Source organism: Lissotriton vulgaris, chromosome 7 (genome assembly GCF_964263255.1).
Source record: "Lissotriton vulgaris chromosome 7, aLisVul1.2, whole genome shotgun sequence".
NCBI lineage: Eukaryota > Metazoa > Chordata > Amphibia > Caudata > Salamandridae > Lissotriton > Lissotriton vulgaris.
The window spans coordinates 323,076,829-323,094,671 of NC_141695.1; the positions used below are offsets into that span (position 1 = coordinate 323,076,829).

General features: G+C 46.5%; 1 protein-coding gene across 2 annotated transcripts in view; it reads left to right on the forward strand.

The window, feature by feature from the left end:
* The window catches only part of LOC147701481 (carnitine O-palmitoyltransferase 1, liver isoform-like), a 459,588-nt gene that overhangs the window by 283,939 nt on the left and 157,806 nt on the right, over nucleotides 1-17,843 (forward strand). For both annotated transcript variants that reach the window (XM_086930153.1, XM_086930154.1), the window contains exons 9-10: nucleotides 6,613-6,718; nucleotides 6,853-6,969. In XM_086930153.1, coding sequence (XP_086786279.1) covers nucleotides 6,613-6,718; nucleotides 6,853-6,969 — 223 coding nt within the window. The remainder of the gene's footprint in view (nucleotides 1-6,612; nucleotides 6,719-6,852; nucleotides 6,970-17,843) is intronic.

Below are 17,843 nucleotides of genomic sequence, written 5' to 3' on the forward strand. Positions count from 1 at the left end.
TTTGCGGAACATGTTCCTTGAGGCACGAGATATGGGTGAACTCCCCCCGGACCAACGATTGGCCCCCATTGTGGTCATCCACAAGGACCGGAAACCCAGAGACCTCTGCCGGTCATATCGCCCAATCTCCTTGTTGAACGCGGAGCCTAAGATCCTGGCTAAATTATTGGCCAATCGGTTGGTGGGTGCGATTGCCGATTTGGTCCACCCGGACCAATCGGGCTTTATTCCTCATCGCAACACTGCCCTCAACCTTAGGAGACTCCATGCGGTCATGGCAAGGGTCGGTACGCTACGGGAGCCGTCCATCTTGGCTTCTTTGGATGCGACAATGGCTTTCGACTCCCTGGAATGGAATTACCTGTGGGCGGTGCTGACTAAGTTTGGGTTTGGCCCTGAATTTATCAGATGGGTCAGGCTCCTGTACACTAATCCATTGGCCAATGTCACGGTCAATGGACGAGTGTCCGCATCTTTTGCCTTGCGAAGAGGTACCAGGCAGGGTTGCCCCCTGTCGCCTCTGCTATTTGCATTGGCGCTTGAGCCCCTTGCCGCTTGGTTACGGACCCACCCTGACATTAGTGGGATGAAGTGGTCGTCTGGCTTCGAGGACCGCGTGTCTTTATACGCGGACGACATTTTGCTCTACCTCACCTCTCCCTGTAAATCCCTGATTGTGGCTTGTGACGTGCTGCATACTTTCGGCAGATACTCTGGCCTGGTTATTAACTGGTCCAAATCCCACCTGTACGTATTGAGAGGTGAGACTCCACGTCTTCCCAGGGGCTGCGCCATACAGATCGCGAGGCAGGGGTTTAAATACCTGGGCATTTATATTTTTACTGATGCCCGGACACGGTATGCAAATAACTTGCAACCCCCTCTTGCACGCCTTCGGCGCGACGTGGAGGGGTGGCGCAAGCTGCCACTTTTCCTACTCGGACGTGCGGCATTGTTTAAGATGATGTCTTTGCCCAGATTCTTGTATGCGCTCCAGAACACTCAGGACCCAGTTCCCTCTGGGTATTTCAGAGAGGTTGAAGGTTTGCAGCGAACCCTCCTCTGGGAGGGTAGGCCACGCATTGCTATAACCAAATTGACGCTCCCGTGGTACGATGGCGACATTGCCCTGCCGGATATCCGACGGTACTACTGGGCTTCCCAGTTGACCGCCCTTAATCATGGTTTTTATGGACCGGCTGATTTTCCTGGGTACGCCATGGATCGGTGGCTCCTCAACGGTGGTAACTACTACAGAGCGCTATATTCGAGATCTCTGGATGGAGTAATAACAGGTCCCACTAGGACAGCCGTGCATATATGGAGGGCTATCATGAAGGCGCAGGGGTGGCAGGGAGGGCTTACACTGGCCACTCCGCTCTACGACTCAGACCTACTGGACAAACTGTGGCACACTAAGGGGTTTGATCGGTGGGACCTTATTGGCATTTCTAAAGTGGAGGACATGATGGCTAGGGGCGAGATAAAGTCTTTTGCCGCTTTAAAAACGGAATTTCAGCTTGGAGCGACGGAATTCTTTAGATATGCCCAGCTGCGACACGCCCTTATGGCGGTGTTGCCGGTGGGTGAGAAAGTCCCTGAATCGTCCCTGTTGGAAGACAGGGTCTTGGATGGTTATATGCCAGACAGTGCCATTTCATTGGTCTACAAAAAATTGATTAATGTCCGAACGGATCTTCTGCTGAGTGTGAGGGACCAGTGGGTGCGTGATGGAGTTGAATTGGACGATGAGGATTGGCAGTGTGCGGTGTCTTCTCCCAAGGAAGTCGCAATCCCAGCTAGATTACGCCTGGTCCAATTGAAAATTCTTCATAGAGTGTATGTAACCGGCCCCCGGTTGATTCATATGGGACTCTCAGAGGATGGTCTTTGTAGGCGTGGATGTGGAGAACTGGCCACATTCATGCACATTATTTGGGAATGCCATGCCATAGCTTCTTACTGGAGGCGTGTCCATGCGGTGATGTGTGAGGTGACTGGTGTGGATTTGCCGGCGGAGGCCCGGCGTTGTCTGCTGAATGTGTGGGGCCCCACAGACAACAACAACGCTCAAACCCAATGGGTTACCCTGGGGAATATGGTGGCGAAACGTGACATCGCTCAGAAGTGGGGAGCCCCGTCGCCCCCCTCTGTGGAATTGTGGAAGACCAATATGGATTGGTGTATGGTTCGCGAGAAAACGGTGTATGTGGCCAGGGGCAAGCCCAGGAAATGGAGTACGGTCTGGGGGGCCTGGAATGAATATAGGGGTGATATCTGTCTACCTCCCGATGCTGCCCCATAGGACATACAAATCTCCCCCTAGCCCTTATTTCCAACTTACTCGTCACTTCATTGTCATCCTGATTTTCTATCCCCCCGTTGTCATCCAATTTGTACTGTTTAATTATACCCTATGGGCATATGGCCCTGCCTTCTCCTGCGTTGGGTAATGTCGCATTTCTGTACTTCTTCCTTGCCTATTCACATTGGTTTTGGTGTTTCTTTAGATTTGTTATTTTATCGTTTTATCGTTATCACAACATAAAATTAAACCTGATACGATTTTGCAATATGTACTGTGTACACCACATATCCTTCTTCCAAGATTGCTGCCGAGCCTCCGGGATGTAAGGCTAAATAGCTGTGTGCCTTGATTTTTCAAATAAAGGTTTTCCCCAAAAAAATAAAAAAGAGTATATGGTGCAGGGAGGTCGTCATTACGAACTCCACAGCACCATAATGGCTTCACTAAAGACTGAGAAGTTTGATACCAAACTTCTCAGCACATTAAACCCGCACTGATGCTGGTGCAGGATTTAATGTAAAATGCACTAGAGGCCATCTTGGAGATGCCCACTGAAACCTAAACCTGCAATCCACGTTTGGACTGAGAGGCTGCCTAGGCTGCCACACAGCAGAAATGTTGCTGGACCCCTGGGTGGAGAGCCTCCCGCTCTCCTGGGCCTGCAACAATGCACATCCTGGGCGAGGTGCTAGGTCTCCTCCCCCTGGATGGGCAGGGGGAAGCTTCAAAGGCCTGCCGCCTCTGTGAGCTTCTCCAAACCATTTTCTGTACTCAGCAACTGGCCCCCACCAGTCCTGAACCCCACTCTGGTGGGAAGACTGGCGGGAAAACTTGCGTACGGAAGGGGGGGTGCCAGCCTGTGCCAACCCCACCCCTCAGGTGGGGGAGACGAGGTGAAGCACAACCCTGGGCTCCGGCCATCTTGAAGATGGGGAGCCCTACCCAATCACAGCTAGGCTCCTGCCCCACTCCCACAGGAGAGGAGCAGGCTAGGCGGTGTACCCACCCCAGGACAGGGACCTATTGGTCCCCGCCCTTGCCCTACCTGTAACGCCCCTAAATTCAGTATTTAGTGGCTCCCTGAACCTTCCTTCCTCAGATTCCGATAAGAAAAGAAGGAAGAAGACCACCCGCTGTGCAGCTGCTAACAACAGGAAGACACGCACTGACTTGGCTCCAGCCCTACCAGCCTGTCGATCCTGGAACCTGCACCTGCTTAATCCCGGCGACTCCTGCGGACAGCAACCTTGGGACACCCGGGGGACCTGCCTGCCTTGACCCTCTTAAAGACTGGGACTCCCATAAGCAGAGGCTCTGCTTCAACAACCACCCCCTGGGTCAAGCCAGGAAGCTCAAGACCTGCCCACTCTGCACCACCCGAGCTCGGCCCGTGCCAGAGTGATCCAAGACCACGAGGACGTCCCCCCGGCTACTGGGACCCGAAGTCCAGTGCCCAAAGACCCTCCTCACCGAACCAGACGACGCCTGCTGCATCAAGAACCAGAGACCCCGACAACCGCGACCAGCCGAGGGTAAGATTCCCTACACCAAAAGACACCCCTGCACCCGGGTCCCTGCAGCCCCCTGTGCCTGACTTTAAGGTACCTACCTCTTCCCCAAGATCCCAACTTACCTCTCGAAGTGGTGGTCGCACCTGTAGAATCACCGTCCCGAGTCTGCAGCCTTTGTTTCCTTTTTACTTTTCCCATTGAATAACATTGAGCGCCCGACGGCCCAAAAGCACCCTGCACCCAGCCGCCCGAGTGCCGCTGGCTGTGTAACCTTTGTCCTATCCTACTTCCTTCTTTGTCCTGAGCAAGTGACCAGGAGCCCAGCTCCCACAGCCGGGTGGCCGGCTAGCCAGCAGCCACCAACCGGAGGCCCCCTGCCCCTCATTGAATAACATTGGGCTTAACTACCTCTGCACCCGGCTGCCCCTGTGCCGCTGAGGGTGAACCAACTGTACCTACCTGACCTTGGGGACCCCTGAGTCTATGCCCAGAACCCTAATTTCACCAGTCGAGTACTCACCTGGAAACCGGTAACTAACTTACCTGCCATTGGAAAACATTGATTGGTTTGACTCGAAAAATCTTCGAAGTGTGAAGTTTTGAAAACGTAAAATATTCCCATAAAATCAACCAAATTCCGAAGTACTCACCTGTGATCAGGAGAGAAGCCAGTACTGCATCTTGTAGCGCAGTACTGAACTGCAAAAGTAATCCTAGCTAGGTTTACTAGTAATTTGAATTTTCTCCCTAGGAATCCATTGTGTGCTTTTCTCTGAAATTTGTCTTCTAAATGTCTACTTTTGAAAACTTGAAATATTCTTTAAAAATCATACTAAATACTGAAACGTAATTACTTACCTGTTTTAAGTTGAGACCCCAGTGCTTGACCTAGGAGCCCAGTACTGGATTACAAAAGTAACGAGATTGTACTTTAACTGCAACCTGAATTTTCTCCCATTGGATAACATTGCCAGATTTTCATTGAAAAGTTTCTAAGTGTGAACTTTTAAAATAGCTTTATATTCCTTAAAAATCACCAATATCTAAAACGTTATTACTAAACTGTTTTCAGCTTAGATTCCAGGACTGAATCCAGGATTCAGTCCTGGAACTACCAGAGTAATCTACAAAGTAATATGCTGTATTTATATAGAAAAACCCATTAAGCTCAATGCTAAATTGTGTTTTGAATTGTGTTGCCTACTGCAACCCCTGTACCTATTGTGTTTACAAAGTGTATTGCCTTTCTGCAAAGTACTCATCTGAGACCTCTCATATTGAGAACAGTATAATATATTTTGATACCTGTTGGTTCCAAAAAAAACCACAATTATTTCTTTGATATAAAAACAATTGGCCTGGAGTTCAGTCTTTGAGTGTGTGAAACCTTTTGCTGACTGAGTGTGTACAAAAAATGCTTTACACTGTCCTCTGGTACTGCCTTACTGCTCGACCAAGCTACCACTTTAAAGAATAAGGTCACACCTGGCTTTAACCTCTGTTATACCTCTGGGGTTTGTGGACTCTATACACACTGCACCTGATCATGCTCCAGTATATATAGAGCCACTTTCTCACATTCGCTGAAACCAGATTTCCACACATTATCCTTTGAGTGCAATATGGTTTTATCAGTAAAACCTCATGTCTGTGCAAATTTAGTGCCCATCAACTGAGCGCTACTACATAATACTTTCGTTAAATTAAAAATCGCCTGCTAAAAGCTAGGTTGGTCGTGAAAATTTGTCATGCTTTAAGTGGGTCATGGTTCTAAAAAGTTTGGGAAGCACAGCCTTAGAATGTAGATGTTTCCTCATCCTTGATAGAAAGAAGACTATGCTTTGAACCTTCCTTCATGCCCTGCAAGTTTGCAGAGATCATTTCCATATCTCTTGAGGGAAAATTCAGAAATGTCTTACGGGAACACCTGAGCTGGTTCTGTAGAAGAAAACTGACTTTCCTCAAAGTATTTTGGCATTTCCCAAGAGAACCAGTAGTGTCAGGACAGTATTACACCACTACAAGCGGAATCAGTATCTCTTTGTGTAGTCTTTTCACGTGCTGCCTCATATCTTGGAGCCTTCCTGATTTGGGAAATAATAGTAGTAGCTCTCTAAGACGTGTATTCCTATTAAGGCATAACATTGTTTCCGATATTTTTAATATTTGTATACTGTACTATGACCCTGTAGGGTTTCTTGGCTCTTAACAATAGATGTTTACGGTTATCCAACTTGCTGATACTCATTTTGTCAACCACTAGGGATGAAAAGCTTAGTGGACAGGCCGAGATTCACACCTGTGACTTCGAGGTCCAACACAGATGTATGCCTTGTTCCACTGATCCATAACACCCACCCCCACATCTTGTCTGGAAACCTGGGTCTCATTTGTAACACTCTTCAGGGTCCAAGGTTTTTTGTCAGTCAAAATTCTCATTTGATTCAGTCCAATGAAATTCTTTTTATAGTGTGATGTTGGACTCCTACATGGGTCTACTGTTGATTTTCAAATCCCTGTAAAGTTGCAGACGTATTATAACGTTTTACAGCTAGATTACCTTTTATTATAGAAATACTCCTTTTGGAGGGTGAAGCCATCTCTATTTTCTAAGAAATGTGTTCGACCTCTATGCGGACTAGTCGTTGATCTGTTGTAGGTCTGAGTGGTGACTGATTCTGTAAAGTGAAAGTCCAATTTTTCCTTTGATTTCATGAACATACTGTAAATGTGTTGGAGAAGTAGGATATTGGTTTCACACATGAATTTTCTTATTTATCTCCTCCCACGTAGGTGGTTTGACAAATCTTTTACCTTCATCGTGTTTAAGAATGGGAAGGTTGGTCTAAATGCAGAGCACTCCTGGGCAGACGCCCCTATTATTGGACACCTGTGGGAGGTAAGTAGAGGGTGATTTTGTTGCATATGCATTGTTATCATCTGTACTCAGACAAACAATTTGCTTCCTGTCACCCATGTAATACTTTTTGTACATTCAACTTGTCTGAATATTTGGTTACCTCTTTTTATCAGTCTGTGCTGGCAACCGATTGCTTCCAACTGGGATATAGCGCAGAAGGGCATTGCAAAGGAGAGACAGATGGAATACAGCCGGCTCCCCAAAGGCTACAGTGGGATATCTCCAATGAGGTTAGTTTTCAACACTTTCAAGATATTTAGTGACTTCAGCGAGATGAAAACCTTTGTCCAAACAACTAGAGCCTTAACCTATTAATGTTTTTGTTCTTGGCTATCCACAAGGGGAATCTATGAAGTTGTCTTACTTGGGGCAAATTAGGGATTTGTCCATCGAGGTGTCTTTTGAGCGTAGGATTACATTTGTGTTTTATAATTATTTTTTTATATTTCTTCCAGTTAATAATCTAAATAATTTGGACAGCCCATTGATGTCTTAACACATTTCCTACCTAGTGCAGAGAACATCAACGGGTTGTCCATGTCATTAAAAAAGAAAATGCTTTTGGTTGAAGCGTTTTAGATTACCCAGACTCAATTGTGAAGGTGCCACAAAGAAGTGCTCAAGCTTTAGTACTAGTCTGAAGAGGCTTGGAGTGATTGGTACTAGGTAGATGAGTCTTACATGTACCCAGGTAGTATGTAGATAGCTCTTTGGCTAAATCTTTTTGACGGTTTGACCTAACCTTCCTTCAGATCTCGGTACATTACAATTGGTAATCAATCTAGAGGAATTTGTATGGTGTTTCTTGTCACCTGTGTGCTTGCTGCCGTGATCAGTCGAAGAGCCAGGTCTTTAACCCCTTCCTGAAGTCAGTGTGAGAGAGTTCAGTGTGGAGGTGAAGGGGAAGTGTGTTCCAGGCTTTTCCGGTGAGATGGGAGAAGGATCTTCCTCTGGTGCTGTGTATGTGAGGGATCTCTGCGAGGACAAGGTGAGCAGAGGTTCCTAGGGGGTCAGTAGAAACAAAGGCTGTGGTTCAGGTAAGTGGGTCTTAGGTCATGGAGGGCCTTGAAGGTGGGGTTCAGGAGCTTGAAGTGGCATCTCTTCCTAACTGGAAGCCAGTGGAGGTCCTTCAGGTGCTAGGTGATGTGGGCCCCCCTTGCCAGGTTAATGATCATTCTGGCTGCTGTATTCTGGAGTGATTGAAGTCTTTGCATGAGGTTGGAGGTGGTGCCTGCTTATATTGTGTTGCCTTAGTCTAGTTGGCTGTCGATGAAGGCCTTTGTTAGTCTTCCTGGTGCTGATGGATTGCCACTTGAAGATCTTGCGGAGCGTGAGGAAGCAGGTTGAGGCAACGGCATTGACTTGTCGTTTCATAGTTTAGTGTAGACTACGTTGCAGGCATAATTTTTAGGCACAGTGGTGAATCGGAGTTCTGCAGCATTGCCAGGAGTCATCTCAAGGGGCGGTGTGTTTGCCAAAGATGAGGACTTCCATCTTGTTCATGTTTAGCTTGAAGCAGTTTTCCCTCATCCAGGCAGAAAGACTTTTCCGGCAGTTGTGGAAGTAAGTATCGGCGTGGTGGGGTCGGATGAGCTGGGTATCTTCGGCGTAGGAGATGATGTTTAATCAATCAGGGTTTTGTAGAGCACACTACTCACCCGTTAGGGTCTCAAGGCGCTGATGCAATGTTTAAATGTTTATGGGTCATCTCGTTGGTTGCTAAGGACATCCAGTTTTCAGTACCTATTCACCCTGACACAGTTATCATGATGTTTTCAGATTTTGAAAATGATTCCATTCATCCTAATTCTTCTCCGTCTATTCTTAGTATGTTTTGCAAACCCTGAGAAGGTTTCTCCTTTACTACCTCTTTAGCTTTTTCACAGGGCTTGGGCATTCCATCCAAACAAGGGCAGTGGTTTGATGTGTTTTCTACAGCACTATCTTGGCTCCCTTTAACTGATATTCCAATGAATGCCTAAAATGAATGAATCATTTTCTTTGCTGATTCATTAATTGGAAAATCTTTCAAATTACTTTGCTCCTGAAATAAGAACATCACATATTTTTCAAAATCCATTCTATCAGAGCCTTTCCTACATTGAAAAAGAGTGCATCCTCTTCAACAAAATGTGACTGGCTTAGTACTTCACGTAAATCTATGTTCCATCATGAGATCTGAAAACGTGTTTTTTTTAAAAACTGTTTTTATTAACACAAAGTTTGCCAGTACAATGGGATGCCCATTTTGCATATTCAGTACATGACAATTCAGAATCATACAGTCGTGAGTCCGAGCCATAACGTTTGTGAAGTTTACAATTCAGTTATTCATCATCCGTGAATATTCAATGCAATGTTCTTCAGTACCATTTGGGTCCTCGTTGGGGTGGCAATAGAAAGTCCCCCTTCTTCTCTCCCTCTGGATCTTGGTGTATTAGCAGGGGTCTTCCCCCTCCCTCATCTATCTGAAGTCCATAGAAAGTCAACCAGGGGGACTAGATTTTAAAGAATTTTTTGGGGCATCTTCTCGCTTTGTATGCCACCCTTTTAGCAACAATATACAGATCTAAGCTCGATCTCCACTCTGCAAGTGTTGGGAGATTGGTGGCGCCCCAGCATCGAGCCACCTCTCTCTTCGCCCCCACCAGTCCTAAATTGCATAGTAGGAGTTTACTACGAGAAAGATCTATTTCGGTGGGCACCCCCAATAAAATGTATTTTGGATCCATAGGATGTTGCGCTCCCAGTATCTCACTCAACTCTTTCAGTATCTGGTCCAATTGGATTGAAATTGTTGAGATTCCCACAATGTGTGTATGCATGTGCCCCATTTTGTCTTAGTGTATACAGTTGGGTGTCCTTTCCATTGCTTGTAGACGTGCCCTGTCAAAGTACACTCTGGTAAGTATTTTGAACTGTATCAATTGAAGGCGTGACTTGCTGGCCACCTCTCGTGGGTGTATCAACTCCGCTTCACAATCAATGTCTTCCATCGTTCCTGTGGTGGTCTCCCATTTAGATCTGAGGGATTTCAGGTTGTCAGGGATAGTATTAGAGTTCTAGGTCCATGAAACTGGCTTGCTGGGCATCTCTCCCTGTAAAGTGTACCCGCTAAGGGTGATAATTCGGGGATATCAGCGACGTCTATCCTCTCCGCTCTCCAGGCGTGTTTTAATTGAAGATATTTAGATCTTCGGGTGTCACTCAATTGGTATTCTGCTTTTAGTGCAGCAATGGAAATCTGATCCCCTTCTTTTAAGATGTCACCCAGTCTGGAGATCCCAAATTTGTCCCAACAAACATTTGTATCAACATTTGTATAAAGTGACCGAAAAACTAGCTAATATACAGCTCATGGATCACCTAGAGGCTAAAAAGGCACTTCACAGCTCCCAATCGGGCTTTCGGAAGAATTATTCGACCGAGACGGCCCTCTTGCGAGCGACCGAAACGCTGCGGATTGGTGCAGATGAAGGGCACACTATGGCTCTCATTATGCTGGACCTCAGCGCGGCGTTTGACACTGTGGCTCATCCCATCTTGCTACAGTGTCTGAGCAGTGCTGGGGTCACCAAGGCGGCATTGGGCTGGCTCAAGGCCTTCCTCTCTGACCGCAGTTTTCAGGTCCAGAGAGGCTTGTTTCTCTCTGACAGCATAGCCGTAGAACAGGGGGTGCCCCAGGGCTCTGCCCTGAGCCCCACCCTGTTCAACCTTTACATGGCTCCATTAGCAGAGGTGGTCCAATCATACGGCATAGAATTAGTATCCTATGCCGATGATACTCAACTGCTCATTTCCCTATCACAGGCACCCACTTTAGCAGCGGTCAACTTCAAAACCTGCATGCAGGCGCTTGCTGGCTGGATGGACCAACACTGCCTGAAGCTCAATGGCTCTAAAACTGAGGTCCTAGTGATCGGGGGAAAGGATGCCAGTTGGACTCAGGATTGGTGGCCTCCTTGCCTTGGCCCTACACCTATCCCTGGCAGGGAGGCAAAAAACCTGGGAGTCTGGGTGGATCCGAAACTGTCTTTTGAAAGACATGTCAACAAAGTAGCAGGGAAGTGCTTTGGAATAATGAAGACCCTAAACCGTACCTTGGACCTTCTGCCCCTGGAGGCTAGAAAGACCATGACCCAAGCTCTAGTTACCTCCCGCATAGATTATGCGAATGTACTGCTACTGGGGACCACTGAGAAAAACATGAGGCGGCTCCAGGTGCTACAAAACACTGCAGCTCGGCTAGTTCTCAGACTCCCCAAAAGAACGGCATCAAAACCCACTCTGTCTGCCCTTCACTGGCTTCCTATAAAAAAAGGATCCTATTCAAGGCACTCTTAATCTGCTACAGGATTACCGCTTCAAAAGCCCCTGAATATTTGAAGGACTTAGCTATCCCCTACCAACCCAACAGAGCACTTCGCTCCATGGGCATGGGCCTTCTGAAAGTACCCCGCATTAAGAAGGCCAGAATGGGCGGTCGCTCCTTCCGAGTGTTGGCAGCCAACCAGTGGAACATTCTCCCCTATGAAATTAGGCAGGCCAAGACTGAAACGGTTTTTAGGAAGTTACTAAAAACACACTTGTTCATCCAGTAGCCTTGGATACTGCCTGCTTCGTCACTCTCTCCACAGCGCGGGGACACGCCGGGATGGCGTCACCATTGCGCTTTATAAGCCCCTTTATTATTATTATTATTATTATTATATGCATGGGGGGCAAGACTAAGTCGCCTCTGGAATTGGAGCCTTTCCAAGGCTACGTTTAATGTCCTCCCGATATGTGTTCCATTCGTTGAATATCACCAAGCGTGCTGCTCTAGTATGACAATATGTCAGGTAAGGCTATTCCCCGTTATACTGACTATGTTGCAGAGTCTTCAATGCTACTCTTGGGTGTCCCCAATCCCACAGAATCATGCATAGTTCCTTGTTAATCATATTGAAGATTCCCTCTGGCAGCTTACAATACGTGCTTTGCAACACACATAGTAACTTCGGGAGTGTGGTCATTTTATGCACTGCTACCTTGCCCAACAGTGTCAAAGGCAGTCGTTTTTTCTTCACACATCATCACGAAAATCCTTTAAGACCCGTTTGATGTTCTGATTAAGGTTCGCTGTTTTGTTGGTGGTTATTTATAAACCTAGGTAACGGAAACTCTCTCTAACTACTCTTAGGCATCATGGGAGAGTCTGAGTGTCCAAATACCCGCCCACCATGTACAGACTGGATTTGTCACAGTTTATATTGTATCGTGCGTGTCTGCCATATTCTTCAAACAGCTGGAGGATCAGAGGGAGTGTCTTGTTAGGATTGGTGACATATATTAGTATATCGTCTGCGTAGAGTGAGATTTGTTCTTCCTACTAGAGCCAACAGTAAGGGGGATAGGGGGCAACCTTGTCTGGAGCCTCTCTGTATTGGGAATGCTATCGATAGTTCACCATTTACTCTCACTCTAGGTCTCGGGTTGGTGTATAGTAGCTTTACCCAGCCCATGAAGGTAGGCTCAAATCCAAACTTTAAGAAGGCTTGTAGTGTATACGGTCAATGGTCGGCATTTAGTGATAGAAATATCTGCGGGCAGACTTTTCTTTCACCGTATCCAGACAACTTGCTGGGTGACTGAGGTTAAATTGTGTGGCTCGTTTGGGCAAAAATCCGGATTGATCACAATTAATAAGCGAAGTTATCACGGGAAGTAAGAGAGTGGCCAGGATAGAGGCCAGGATCTTTGTTTCTACGTTGAATAGTGAAGTAGGGCGATACGACCCGCAGTCAGTGGGGGGGGGGGCTTGCCCAATTTATGAATCACTACTACTGTAGCGTTACAGGGGGACAATCCAGCAAGGAGCTTACCGGCCAGCACGCCATCACGCCGCAAGCAGCTCCAGCGCCAGCTCCTGGGTGGGGAACGCTGTAGTCTCGCCGCCACAGCTCCAACCACGCGGCTGGAGACTACAGCTCCCAGCGAGCATTGCGGGCACTTCCTGCCTCCCGCACTCTTCGCGCCCGGAGGCGCTACAAAGAGCAGACGCTCCCTCGGTGGAGCGGGGGGACAATCCAGCAAGGAGCTTACCGGCCAGCACGCCATCACGCCGCAAGCAGCTCCAGCGCCATCTCCTGGGTGGGGAACGCTGTAGTCTCGTCGCCACAGCTCCAACCACGCGGCTGGAGACTACAGCTCCCAGCGAGCTTTGCGGGCACTTCTGCCTCCCGCACTCTTCGCGCCCGGAGGCGCTACAAAGAGCAGACGCTTCCTCCGCGTCGCGGGACGCACGCGGGCGACGCCGGGCGGAGCCCGGGCAGAGGGCGGGCCGTCTAAGGCCTTCCAAAGACGAACAGGGACGGGACGGGCCACATCCCTTACATCATGGGTAAGTGTAAACTTGTGACATCGGTGGTATGCGAAGTTAAAGCTAAGGTTCCTAAGTATACTACCAGCATAATTACGTACCTGACTACGAAAGTGGATGAACTTTCTACCCAGATTGCAGAGTCAGAGCGTGAGCTGGGTCTTGAAACTATCTCAGTGGGCGCTGACACACTGAACACCTCCACCATTAACTGTATCCCGTTGGAACCTAGGGTCATTATTGAGTCATGCAGACCCATTATGCCCCAATTCCCTACTGTTCTTCCGATCCCGGTACTGCCTGAAACCGTGATACTCCTATACCGGTGGCTTCGGGTGATCTAGGAAGCACAGCAAGCAGTCAGCCTGGGGCTCAACGTACAATGTACATTACTGAGGAGGGTATCTCGTCTTTACTAGAAAAACTTTTCTCGGACAGGCTTGAATCCGCCCTAATTCAGATTGCCACTGACATTACTGAAACTTTGAAGGATTGTGTCGAGGACCTTTTGGCGAAATGTGAGCATATTAATGACTTTTTAAATACCCAGGCCCTTTCTTCATCTATACAAATGTCGTCATGTCCAACAGTTGTACAGGTTTCTGCTCCCAAGGTCTGCAGTCCGCCAACTAATATAGCCATCACGGCTACAAATGTGGCCATTGATAACCCTGTGCAAAACAAAGGGAAAGTCGACAAGGGTATATCTACACCTATGTTGGAGGCTGTACCTAGTTTAACCCCAATAGTAAGGCCCAGAGGTTCACAGGGGGGTCGGGCGGGAATGGTACCCCCAGTAAATTTACCTCCTGATGCAACACCATTTGTAGCAATACTGGTAAATGTGCCTAAACTTGCTGACGGGGAGGTAGAACATCACGAAACCCTTCTTAAGCATATCAAAAAATGGTGCAATGCGAACTGCACGGGTGAAAGTAACATCGCAGATAACATTTTGACAGGAAGAAGGGTCAACTGGGTGGGCAGAACTAAGAAATGTGTAGAAGGAGACTGTGTAATAGTTAATTTTAAATCTAGAAATGTCTCCAGCCGTCTCTTTTGGGATGGTTCCCCACTGGACCCAGTAGGCAAGGGTGTTCGCGCGATGCCCCTGGGCTTTTTCTATCCCCCAGTATACAGGTCAGGTGGCGGCGAGAATACTAGGTCACATCATATTAATAATGTATGGGCTGAAGACAGACTAATTTCGCCTTTACAAGTTAACCAATGGGTGACAAAGCAACCCAGGGTTGGTGGTACAGCTAATATTGTAAGGAACACGCCTACCGACGATTTAATCCTGTCGAATAGATTTTCGGCTCTAGCAAATCAGACCGATATTGACTGACTAGAGCATGAACACAAAAGCATGAATGCCCTTCGTAACGATAATGCTTTTATTGACCCACCATGTAACACAGCAACCACAGCCGCAAATGACCCTTTAGATCTGGGCAGGGGGTATGTCAGGCTACTTTCCTGGAACATTGCGGGTTTACGCGCTAAGCAGGAAGACCCGATTTGGCTACAAAAGTTAAAAGAACATGATATAGTGGCCTTACAGGAAAGTTGGGCAAGAGATCATGCTTTCTGGCCAGATGGCTATACATCGTTCTTTGTCAAAGCGCAGAGTTCCTCGGCGGGAAGGGATAGAGGGGGCCTGTTGTTTCTAGTTTCAGTCAACGTAGCAGGCAGTGTTAAGGAAATCCCCAGCTCCTCATATTATTTTCAGTTGGTGGAAATCCACCAAGCAGATAATAATAAGATAGTACTAATAAACTGCTATAATTCTATGCTGGGGTGTCCCCCAAATTTTGTTCTAGAAGGTTTATCTTCTTTTTTAACTAATTATATGTCAAAACAAACCACTTTTGTTCAACTCATACTGATGGGAGATTTTAATGTTCATTTGTGTGGGCTACATTGTCAGATTGAGGATGATACTGGCCCTGATCATACGACTTTGCCACATTTCGAGCACAGCCCAAAGGGTGTAGCAATGGAAGATCTGTTATCATTCAATGATTTATTTGAACCAGGGTTTTCAGACTTAAATGAGCGTGTGGTAACGTATAACGCGAGGGGAAGTGAATCGATTATTGATTATATTTTTATGTCCCCGGGTCTTCTCCGCTATGTATTGTTTTATAATGCCATAGTAAGTGGGTTCAGTGATCATAACCCGGTGTCGCTAGTCATGGACGCTTCCATTGGTCTAAGCAAAGGGGCCTTGAGGGCCACCTCCGTGAAGGATGTGAGGAGTAAAGACCAGGGAAGGCGTCTTAAATGGTGTAAAGTTTGTCCTGAGGACTTTCTAGACCTAATTGAGCATAAAATGGCAGTGGAACTTGTGACATGTAGGGATTTAGATATGGGGGGGGAAGAGGTAGTTATCGCTTTTGAGGCTATTTACGCTAGAGTGGAAGAAGAGCTCACAGCTAGACCAAAGAGAGGCCCCGCCCCAGCTTTTGGTTGGTTTGATCATACATACTCCAAGGCACACTCCGCTCTGTTGAAAGCGCTCAAACATTCCCCCAGAGACAAGTCACTGGTAGCACAATTGAGGAAGAAATATGCTGTGGCGGTTAAGACTCGGAGAAAGGTCATTAAAGAAGAAGCCTGGGATTCTTTAATGGATTCTACTACCCTCAAACAAAGTTCTAAATTCTGGTCTATAATTAATAATCCTCTATTTGCTCATTCAAATAACATAGATCTTGAAGTAAACATCCCTGAAGCAGAGTGGCTTAAACATTTTTCTAATATATACGGGATAAATGAAATGGTTGAGACATTTTTTACGCCTTGTCATTCAACTTCACTACCCAAGTTAAATTTCAGTAAAACTGAAGTGGAGGTTGCGATAAAAGGTTCAGCTGTTAATAAAGCCCCAGGTCCAGACGGGGTTCCTCTGGATCTCTATAAATTAAACCCAGAGATGTGGGCAGAAATATTAGCCAATGTTTTTAACTGTGTACTTGAGGGGGGTTTTCCAAAAACCTGGGCATGCTCAATCATAGTTCCTATTTATAAAAAAGGTCAAAGAAGCGACCCCAAATGCTACCGCCCTATATCCTTGTTGGATTCCTCCATGAAGGTCCTGGGCAAAGTATTGCTGGCAAGAATTAACAAGTGGTCTTTGGAAAATGACAGTCTAACAGATGCCCAGTACGGGTTCCGTTCAGGAAGAGGTACAGAGGACCAATGTTTAAATCTTCATTTAATTATCTCAAAATATACAACGGCAACAAAGGGGTACATTTTCGTTGCATTTATGGACCTGTCCACGGCCTTTGATTTAGTTAATAGAGCTTGGCTGTGGACCATGTTGTTAAAATTGGGACTTGATCCTCCTCTTGTACACTTTCTGGCTGAACTTCACAAAGACTTAAAGGCATTGATTAGAATGGACCAAGAAGGAAACCGCACAGCCTGGTTCAAATCGAGCAGGGGTGTACGGCAAGGCTGCATCCTTGCCCCCATGCTGTTCACTTTATACATAAATTCATTAGAGAAAAACCTTTTAATTGCTACTTTGGACACACCGCTTGCAGGGGATACTCGCATCCCCGTTCTCCTGTACGCGGATGACGCTGCTTTAATAGCTCAGACATATTTAGGCTTGCAGAGACTCCTAAATGCATTTAGTGACTTTATGTCCTCACTTGACTTAGTGGTAAACAATTCTAAATCCCATGTTATGGCATTCGGGGCTGTCAAAAACAACACCAAATCGTTTTATTGTAATGGTGAAGTGATCACTAATGTCAAAGTTTTTACTCACCTTGGTGTAATTCTTGATACTAAGGGTAGCTGGATCCCTCAAATTACAGCCAAAACCAAAGCGGTGAGGAGCTCGGCAAATGCAATTTTAAGTTTTTCAAGGAGACTTGGAGGGAAGCCGAGCGTTGCATTATTAAGCTTGTACAGGGCAGAAACTTTGGCAATAGCCAGGTACGGATCAGGTCTGTGGGGCTATGTGAATAGTGAAACCATCCAAGGGGAGCAAAATAAGTTCCTTCGGTCTATACTAGGGCTCCCCCAATCGACAGCCACATTCTCAGTTCATCAGGAGCTTGGTTTAGGGTATATTACCGATATCCTTTCAATGGCACCTATTCTTTTATGGATTAGGACTTGGACCAATAACAACCTAGGTCTAAATCATAAAATACTGATGGACTGTTTAAAACTGGACAAATTTAAAGATATTGTTTGGCTGTTATACATTCATAAGTGCTCTTTGGAACTTGGACGCCCTGAGATATTCTCCGCCCCTCTGGGTTTGAAAAAATCTGATCTAGATTGGGTCAAGCTTAACTTCTCTAAATTGAAGACCTTGGAGAGAGAGGAACACCAACTTACAAAGCCCACGGTTAGAGCTCATTTTTTGACTATTACTTGCCTAGCTATACAACCGTATCTTGCCATAGTAAACATCCCTTTCCACAGGTGGCTTCTGGTCAAATTTCGGTTTAATCAGATTTATACGGTTCTCTGTGACAGCCACAGTTGGTACAAGCAGGAGGATGCACCTGTGTGTAATTGTGATAATTTTTCACTGCAAGATAATATGCACCTAATGCTGTTCTGCCATTTTTACAATATGCCTAGACAGAAGTATTTGGTGCCTTTATTGAAGGACAAAGCTTTTCTAAAGTCAAAACTAGCTCTCCTGTATCTCCAAATGCTGGATTCACCTTTGGTTATGTTTAGCGTGGCTAACTACCTTGTTGCTGCTGT